This window comes from Palaemon carinicauda, chromosome 11 (assembly GCF_036898095.1).
Source record: "Palaemon carinicauda isolate YSFRI2023 chromosome 11, ASM3689809v2, whole genome shotgun sequence".
Classification (NCBI taxonomy): domain Eukaryota; kingdom Metazoa; phylum Arthropoda; class Malacostraca; order Decapoda; family Palaemonidae; genus Palaemon; species Palaemon carinicauda.
This window is the reverse complement of record NC_090735.1, coordinates 466960-476959: the sequence shown is the minus strand read 5'-3', so window position 1 is coordinate 476959 and position 10000 is coordinate 466960. Positions and strand designations below refer to the sequence as shown.

General features: G+C 38.5%; 1 protein-coding gene across 1 annotated transcript in view; it reads left to right on the top strand.

Moving 5' to 3' along the window:
* The window catches only part of LOC137649870 (tropomyosin-like), a 1050-nt gene extending 1001 nt beyond the window's left edge, over positions 1-49 (top strand). Inside the window, exon 1 of the mRNA XM_068382811.1 lies at positions 1-49. This exon is cut by the window's left edge and continues 1001 nt beyond it. Within this exon, the coding sequence (XP_068238912.1) occupies positions 1-49 (49 nt within the window).
* The last annotated feature ends 9951 nt before the right edge of the window (positions 50-10000 follow it).

Sequence of the window (10000 nt, the reverse complement as noted above, 5' to 3'; positions counted from 1 at the left end):
CGTGGTGTGCGACCTGGAAATGGCTGAGGAGGAACTGGAAAAACTCTGATAAGACATTGCTGGTGTTAAAGCAGAGAATAGACGACTGCAGAGACACCTCTCGCAGGAGAGAGCCACAAGCAATGCGTTGATGAAGGCCGACGAGAAGAATAAAATTCTGGAAGAAGAAATTAGGAATCTCACTTCCGTGGCAGACGAATTTGCAATTTATAAGGATAAGTATCAACATATGATGGAAAGAAATATGAACCTAGAGATGGAATTAAATAATAAGAATTATGCTATTACTCAACTTGTAGAAGGTCTCTCTCAAATACACCCCGAGTTGAAGAAATTATATCATAAAGACATTTCTGGTGAGCAGACTGGGGATTTAATATGGGATAGCCAGTTGAATAGATTCGCCCTTCAAGAGACGAGAAGGCAGGGCAGGAAAAAAAACTTTAGAGGAATTAAACCGCAACACAAAATATGACAAAATCTGGGGATTATATCGCCACCAAAAAAAATAAAAAATATAAAACATGGTAATTATAATATCGCCACAAAAAAAAAAAAAAAATGTAAAAAATGGTGATTATAATATCGCCACCCAAAAAAACAAAAAACAAAAGAATGGTGATTATAATATCGCCACCAAAAAAAAAAACAAAAAATATAAAAAATGGTGATTATAATATCGCCACCGAAAAAAAATATATATATGAAAAAATGGTGATTATAATCTCATAAAAAAAAATGGTGATTGTAATATCGCCACAAAAAAAAAAAAAGGTGATTATAATATCACCACCCCCCCCAAAAAAATGATGATTACAATATCGCCACAAAAAAAAAAAAAAAAAAAAAAAAAAATATTTATAGGAAAAAGGGAATAAAATTTTTGTTTAATTTTTTTTTGGAAAGGAATTTTTTCTTTGATTAGTTTTGTTTGGAAAGGAATAATCTTTTTGTTAAGTTTTGTGCTTCACCCATTTTGGACAGGTTCAGGACATCAGTTTCAATGGAAAGGACACCTGAAAATATTTGGCTTGAAGGACGCTTGGATGGACTGCCTCCAGCTTAAAAGATGCAAGGCTTAACTATCCAGCTTGAACGATGCTTGGAATAACCTGGGAGACAACAGGATCTGCAGAGGGAAGGAACCTGGGTGAATCTAGTATACTCTGTACCTTGATGGACGAGTACAAGGCGTTTGTCAAGTGTACAAATGGTCAGATATCTAGATCTATTCTTTCGGATACCAACCTTCGGGTGGTTCTGGGGGAATAATCTAGAAGACTGGCTCTGCAGAGGGATGAAGCTGGGATTCTTCTAGTATGCAGACAAGTTGTTATAAGGTGAACCAAGACATCTTTGGCTGGGAAGAGAAGCTGCATCTCTTGGAGGTAGGCATTCATGGTTAGGTGGGCAGCATCAGTCCAAATTTTTAGGAACTCGCAGCTGTGGAGCATCAAATAGCAGGAGCAGAAGCTAGTAGCAGCTAGTAAAAGTTAGCAGTGGCTAGCAGCAGAAGTTAGCAGCAGTAGCAGAACCAGCAGCAATGGGAAAGCAACAGTTAGCAGTAGCTAGCGGTAGTCGCAGCTGAAGTTAGCAGCAGTATGCAGCAGCCGTTATCAGAAGCAGCTAGGAGAAACAGCAAGCAGAAGGTGCGAGCAGCAGCAGTTTGCAGCAGCAACAGTTGCAGTAGCGAGCGGCTGCAGCAGAAGCAAGCAGCAGCTGCAGCAGGCTGCAGCAGCAGCAGCAGCAGCAGCTAGAAAAAGCAGCAGCAGCAGCTAGAAAAAGCAGCAGCAGCTACCAAAGGTAGCAGCAGCAGCAGCAGTCTGCAAAAGCAGCAGTAAGCAGCAGCAGCAGCAGTCTGCAAAAGCAGCAGTAAGCAGCAGCAGCAGCAGCTAGCAAAAGCAGCAGCAGCTACCAAAGGTAGCAGCAGCTGCTGCTAGCAAAAGCAGCAGCAGCAGCAATCTGCAAATGCAGCAGTAAGCAGCAGCAGCAGTAGTCGCAAGCAAGAGCAGCAGTATCAGCAGCAAGCAGTAGCACTAGCAGCAGCAGCAAGCAGCAGCACTAGCAACAGCAGCTTGCAGTAGCAAATAGCAGCAGCTAGTAGCCGAAAGCAACAGCATACAGCAACTAGCAATAGCAGAGACTGCAGCTAGCAGCAGCAGTAATTAGCAGCTCTTTTAATAGGAGCTAAGAGCATCAGTTATGAGAGCAAAATCTGCCAACAGCTGGGGGTCGTGAGAAACACCAGGAACAGATGCAGCAAAAAAAATAAATAAATAGATAAAAAAAAATAAAAAAATAAGTAAAATAAAAGACCAGCAGACAGAGGAGGAAGAGAAGGAGGAGGACAAGCAGCAAATAAAAACAAAAAACCTCTAACGAATACAAAGACAAAAAAAAAAAAAAAAAAAAAAGGAGCAACGGCTAGAGGAGGAAGAGAAGGAGGAGGAGAAGCAGCAAAAAAAAAAAAAAACTAAAAAAAAAATATAAAAACAAAAAACAAAGAAAAAAAGGCGCAGCAGCAAGAGGAGGAAGAAAAGGAGGAGGAGAAGCAGCAATAAAGAACAGAAAAAAAACTAAAAAAAATACAAACCCCCCCCCCAAAAAAAGAGCAGCAGCAAGAGGAGGAAGAGAAGGAGGAGGAGAAGCAGCAAAAAAAAAAATATTTAAGAAAATATAAAACCCCCCAAAAAAAGAAAAAAAAAGGAGCAGCAGCAAGAGGAGGAAGAGAAGGAGGAGGAGAAGCAGCCAAAAAAAAAAGGTTTAAAAAATATATATAAAACCCTCCAAAAAAGAAAAAAAAAAGGAGCAGCAGCAAGAGGAGGAAGAGGAGGAGGAGGAGAAGCAGCAGAAAAAAAAAGTTTAAAAGAAATATAAAAATAAAAAAGAAAAAAAGGAGCAACAGCAAGAGGAGGAAGAGGAGGAGGAGGAGAAGCAGCAGAAAAAAAAAGTTTAAAAAAAATATAAAACCCCCCAAAAAAAGAAGAAGAAGAAAAAAAAAAGAGCAGCAGCAAGAGAAGGAAGAGAAGGAGGAGGAGAAGCAGCAAAAAAAAAAAAGTTTAAAAAAATATAAAATTCCCCCCCCCCAAAAAAAAAAGAGCAGCAGCAAGAGGAGGAAGAGAAGGGGGAGGAGGAGCAGCAAAAAAAAAAAAAAAACTAAAAAGATATATAAAACCCCCCCCAAAAAAAAGGAAAAAAAAAAAGGAGCAGCCGCAAGAGGAGGAAAAGAAGGAGGAGAAGAAGCAGCAAAAAAAAAAGTTTACAAAAAATATAAACCCCCCCCAAAAAAGAAAAAAAAATGAGCAGCAGCAAGAGGAGGACAGAAGCAGGAGAAAAGCAGCAAAAAAAAAAAACCCTAAACAAAAATATAAAAATCGAAAAAAAGGAGCAGCAGCAAGAGGAGGAGGAAAAGCAGGAGGAGGAGCAGGAAAAAAAAGGATAAAAACTAAAAAAAATTTATATAAAAAAAAGGAGCAGCAGCAAGAGGAGGAAATATCCTTTGATGTAGAAGTACAAGCCTACAGTTTAGGATAAAGTACTGACTCAGTGGGAAGGACCAAGTAGTTGGACCATAGAAGATGAAGAGAAAAAGGAACTTTATTTTAACGACGAAATATCCTTTGATGTTGGAGTACAGGCCTTCATCATTGGATAAAGTACTGACTCAGTGGGAAGGACCAAGTAGTTGGACCATAGAAGAGAAAGAGAAAAAGGAACTTTATTTTGTGGAGGAAATATCCTTTGATGTAGGAGTACAAGCCTTCATCATTGGATAAAGTACTGACTCAGTGGGAAGAACCGAGTAGTTGGACCATAGAAGATGAACAGAAAAAGGAACTTTATTTTGAGGAGGATATATCCTTTGATGTTGGAATACAGGCCTTCATCATTGGATAAAGTACTGACTCAGTGGGAAGGACCAAGTAGTTGGACCATAGAAGATGAAGAGAAAAAAGGAACTTTATTTTAAGGAGGAAATATCCTTTGATGTTGGAGTACAGGCCTTCATCATTGGATAAAGTACTGACTCAGTGGGAAGGACCAAGTAGTTGGACCATAGAAGATGAAGAGAAAAAGGAACTTTATTTTGTGGAGGAAATATCCTTTGATGTAGGAGTACAGGCCTTCGTCATTGGATAAAGTACTGACTCAGTGGGAAGGACCAAGTAGTTGGACTATGGAAGATGAAGAGAAAAAGGAACTTTATTTTGTGGAGGAAATATCCTTTGATGTAGGAGTACAGGCCTTTATCATTGGATAAAGTACTGACTTAGTGGGAAGGACCAAGTAGTTGGACCATAGAAGATTAAGAGAGAAAGGAACTTTGTTTTGAGGAGGATATATCCTTTGATGTAGGAGTACAGGCCTTCATCACTGGATAAAGTACTGACTCAGTTGGAAGGACCAAGTAGTTGGACCAGAGAAGATGAAAAGAAAATGGAACTTTATTTTGAGGAGGAAATATCCTTTGATGTAGGAGTACAGACCTTCATCATTGGATAAAGTACTGACTCAGTGGGAAGGACCAAGTAGTTGGACTATGGAAGATGAAGAGAAAAAGGAACTTTGTTTTGAGGAGGAAATATCCTTTGATGTAGGAGTACAGGCCTTCATCATTGGATGAAGTACTGACTCAGTGGGAAGGACCAAGTAGTTGGACTATGAAGATGAAGAGAAAAATGAACTTTGCTTTGAGGAGGAAATATCCTTTGATGTAGGAGTACAGGCCTTCGTCATTGGATAAAGTACTGACTCAGTGGGAAGGACCAAGTAGTTGGACTATGGAAAATGAAGAGAAAAAGGAACTTTATTTTGAGGAGGAAATATCCTTTGATGTGGGAGTACAGGCCTTCGTCATTGGATAAAGTACTGACTCAGTGGGAAGGACCCAGTCGTTGGACTATGGAAGATGAAGAGAAAAATTAACTTTGCTTTGAGGAGGAGATATCCTTTGATGTAGGAGTACAGGCCTTCGTCATTGGATAAAGTACTGACTCAGTGGGAAGGACCAAGTAGTTGGACTATGGAAGATGAAGAGAAAAAGGAACTTTATTTTGTGGAGGAAATATCCTTTGATGTAGGAGTACAGGCCTTCATCATTGGATAAAGTAATGACTTAGTGGGAAGGACCAAGTAGTTGGACCATAGAAGATTAAGAGAAAAAGGAACTTTGTTTTGAGGAGGATATATCCTTTGATGTAGGAGTACAGGCCTTCATCACTGGATAAAGTACTGACTCAGTTGGAAGGACCAAGTAGTTGGACCAGAGAAGATGAAGAGAAAAAGGAACTTTGTTTTGAGGAGGATATATCCTTTGATGTAGGAGTACAGGCCTTCATCACTGGATAAAGTACTGACTCAGTGGGAAGGACCAAGTAGTTGGACCATGGAAGATGAAGAGAAAAAGGAACTTTGTTTTGATGAGGAAATATCCTTTGATGTAGGAGTACAGGCCTTCATCATGGAATAAAGTACTTTCTCAGTGGGAAAGACCAAATAGTTGGATCATAAAAGATGAAGAGGAAAAAGGAACTTTGTTTTGAGGAGGAAATATCCTTTGATATGGGAGTACAGGCCTTCGTCATTGGATAAAGTACTGACTCAGTGGGAAGGACCAAGTAGTTGGACTATGGAAGATGAAGAGAAAAAGGCACTTTATTTTGTGGAGGAAATATCCTTTGATGTAGGAGTACAGGCCTTCATCATTGGATAAAGTACTGACTTAGTGGGAAGGACCAAGTCGTTGGACTATGGAAGATTAAGAGAAAAAGGAACTTTGTTTTGAGGAGGATATATCCTTTGATGTACGAGTACAGGCCTTCATCGCTGGATAAAGTACTGACTCAGTGGGAAGGACCAAGTAGTTGGACTATGGAAGATGAAGAGAAAAATGAACTTTGCTTTGAGGAGGAAATATCCTTTGATGTAGGAGTACAGGCCTTCGTCATTGGATAAAGTACTGACTCAGTGGGAAGGACCAAGTAGTTGGACCATGGAAGATGAAAAGAAAAAGGAACTTTGTTTTGAGGAGGAAATATCCTTTGATGTAGGAGTACAGGCCTTCATCATTGGATAAAGTACTGACTCAGTGGGAAGGACCAAGTAGGTGGACCATAGAAGAGGAAAAAAAAAAGGAACTTTGTTTTGAGGAGGAAATATCCTTTGATGTACGAGTACAGGCCTTCATCATTGGATAAAGTAATGACTCAGTGGGAAGGACCAAGTAGTTGGACCATAGAAGATGGAGAGAAAAAAGAACTTTGTTTTGAGGAGGAAATATCTTTTGTTGTTGGAGTACAGGCCCTTATCATTGGATAAAGTACTGGCACAGTGGGAAGGACCAAGTAGTTAGACTATGGAAGATGGACAGTAAAAGGAACTTTGTTTTGAGGAGGAAATATCCTTTGATGTAGGAGTACAGGCCATCATCGTAGGATGAAGTACTGGCTCAGTGGAAAGTACCAAGTAGTTGTACCATAGAAGAGGAAGAGAAAAAGGAACTTTATTTTGAAGAGGAAATATCCTTTGATGTAGGATTACAGGCCTTCATCATTTGATAAATTACTGACTCAGTGGGAAGGACCAAGTAGTTGGACCATAGAAGATGAAGAAAAAAAGGAACTTTATTTTGAGGAGGGAATATCCTTTGATGTTGGAGTACAGGCCTTCATCATTGGATAAAGTACTGGCTCAGTGGGAAGGACCAAGTAGTTGGACCTTAGAAGATGAAGAGAAAAAGGAACTTTGTTTTGAGGAGGAAATATCCTTTGATGTAGGAGTACAGGCCTTCATCATTGGATAAAGTACTGTCTCAGTGGGAAGGACCAAGTAGTTGGACCTTAGAAGATGAAGAGAAAAAGGAACTTTGTTTTGAGGAGGAAATATCCTTTGATGTAGGAGTACAGGCCTTCATCATTGGATAAAGTACTGTCTCAGTGGGAAGGACAAAGTAGTTGGACCATAGAAGATGAAGAGAAAAAGGAAACAATATGCAACATATTAGCAGAAAAATATAAGAGTGAGTTCCCGCCAAGAATTGCGAATGAGAATATTGAAACAAATAAGAGAAGAAAATGTTGAATATCTAACGGATATAGATATCAATGAAGCAGATATTGTCAAGGCTATAAACGAAATTAAAAATGGATCAGCATATCTTGAAGCTTTTTAAATTGCCTCTCATCTTCTGCGCTACTATTACTCTTTTTTTATATGCATACATACAACCACTTTCTTCTATCCGTTCTTTCCAATCCATGAAAGGAAAGTTAAAATCTCAGGGTAGGAGTATATTCCAGTTTTTATGGTTTCTACATATATCATCTATTTTTTCTATTATTATGTCAAACTCCTTAGTATTTGGGGGTCTGTAAACTACAATATTCACTAGTTTTTCAGATTCAAATTCTACCGCAATCAATTCACATTCTGTGTTGCTGTATTTTTCACAGACTTTTCCTTGATTTATGTCTCTTCCATATATTGCGGTTCCCCCTTGATTCCTATTTGTTCTGTCAGATCTAAAAGTTTGGAAACCCTTTATCTGGTCATCACTGCCAGTCTCTTGGGAATACCATGTTCCACTTATATTTAATATATCTATTTTTCCAATCTGGGTTAGTTCTTCTAAGAACTCTATTTTCCTTTTAGAGTTACTCGTGACTAAACCCTGTGCATTCATCACTATTATGGTTTGTGTTTCATCCCCATTATTTAATATTGGTAATAATATGGATTCTCCCATGCTTCCTTCCTGTTCTGATATGATGTTCTTTTCTTCATTTCCCGGAATTCTGCAATTAAACAATCCAACTTTTTTATTATATTTGTTCTTTCACCTTCATATTTATTTTTGGGTGTATACCTGCAATTATCCCCATATCTGCACCAACCCCTGGTATTATAGATGCATTCTTTGTAGTTGGGCGCTAAATGTGCATATTCAGATTGAAAGGTCTCATAACTTGGGGTTTTTGGTTCATAGTGCGGTATATACACGGCCTGCTTTTTTCTTTCTTTTTTTTGTTTCATTTTTCCTTTCATTTTTCTTTTCAGTTTGCTGAGTTTTCTTACTTTCATTCATGGTTGCAGGATGCATATATAGAGAGCTTTTGTTGAAACTGCATCCTTTTCCTTCTTTTAGGATTTTGCATATTTTTGGAAGGCGATCTCTGCATTCGTCTCCATATCCGTCTAAATACGCACATTTACCATATATTTCATAATTATGGCATATCTTTGGATGCTTGTAGTAGCATCTTTCGCCAAATTTGCAATTCCCTCTTTTCAGCAAATTGCAAACTATATCTTTCTTTTCTTTTTTTTCTTGTTCTTGCTCTTCCCTAAAAGTATGTAGGTCCGGGTAGAGTATGTTGTTGGATGGCATCATAAGTTATATCAATGATTTCCTCTGCATCCTTACACATAACCTGTTCCTTTTTCTCTTCTTCTCTTACTTCTTCTTCTTCCTCTTCTGTATCTTCAACTATTTGCAGATTTAGTCTCGACTTAATTATATTTTCTATCTAGACTAAACATGTTGAACAGAATACCTTTGTGTCGTTATTTTTTATTTTTTGCTGTATTTCAGCACATGTTGGGTGTGTTGGAGCATGATAGGCCTCACATTTTCTAATCAATTGTTGAAGATTATTAATGGAGAGAGAGAGAGAGAGAGAGAGAGAGAGAGAGAGAGAGACTTATCTGCCTTTACCAGCTACTTGGAGAGAGAGAGAGAGAGAGAGAGAGAGATGATCTTGTCTTTTACCATCTACGTGGAGAGAGAGAGAGAGAGAGAGAGAGAGATGATCTTGCCTTTACCATCTACGTGGAGAGAGAGAGAGAGAGAGAGAGAGAGACTTATCTGCCTTTACCAGCTACTTGGAGAGAGAGAGAGAGAGAGAGAGAGAGAGATGATCTTGCCTTTACCATCTACGTGGAGAGAGAGAGAGAGAGAGAGAGAGAGAGAGAGAGAGAGAGAGATGTTACTAATAATGGATTTTTTTTTCTCTTTCTCTCTCTTCATGTAGATGGTAAAGACAAGATGATCTCTCTCTCTCTCTCTCTCTCTCTCTCTCTCTCTTTCTCCAAGTAGGTGGTAAAGACAAAAGAATCTCTCGCTCTCTCTCTCTCTCTCTCTCTCTCTCTCTCTCTCTCTCTCCCCAAATAAGCGGAAAAGGCAGGAGAATAACTGCCATTTTCTCCAACAACTATTCGAACACCCATCAACAACAGAAACAAAACAAAACATGAAGAGCCATCTGCGGAGAACAACTATGAAGCGTAGTGCCATAAGGGCTGTCTCTCTAATTGAAGAGAGGATGTGCTCATTCCCACAACAGATGGCGTTGACACCCTGGCCTTAACGAGAAACGCCCAAAAGTGATTTCCAGTGGACGAGACTTATCACTCGACAAGCTAACAGCTTACTATATCCTCTCTGAATTATCTATCGATTACTTAGGAGAGATCTATTCTTGGTTACTACAATTCCCTTTGATTTAAGATTGCTAAAAAAATAAAAAACAATCAAGCAATTAATCGGCTCCTTTACATGAACCTCATTTGAGGAAGTGTGTCTGTCTGTTTGTTTTAGAATCTTCTGGTTTGTCAGATTTGTGAAAATCATATCAGGATGGAGCTATGTTTCTATGACAACTTTATTTTTTTTAAGAAAGTCAAGAGAAAAGATTCATGATTTTTTATAGCTCTTTGTTAATAGTTATTTGTGCGAGAAATACAATATAGCTTCATATTCATGTAATATTTGCAGGAGTTCAAAATTAGCACAGTTTCATGAAAACATTTTTTCCAGTGCTAAAATAAGATTTGTTATAGACATATAACCTGAAAATGTTTTAATAACAATAATAGTAATACTAATACAGATAATAATATACACCCTTGCTTAACAGGTAAGCTCTTATTATTATTATTATTATTATTATTATTATCAAATGCTAAGCTACAACCCTAGTTGGAAAAGCAGGATGCTATAAGC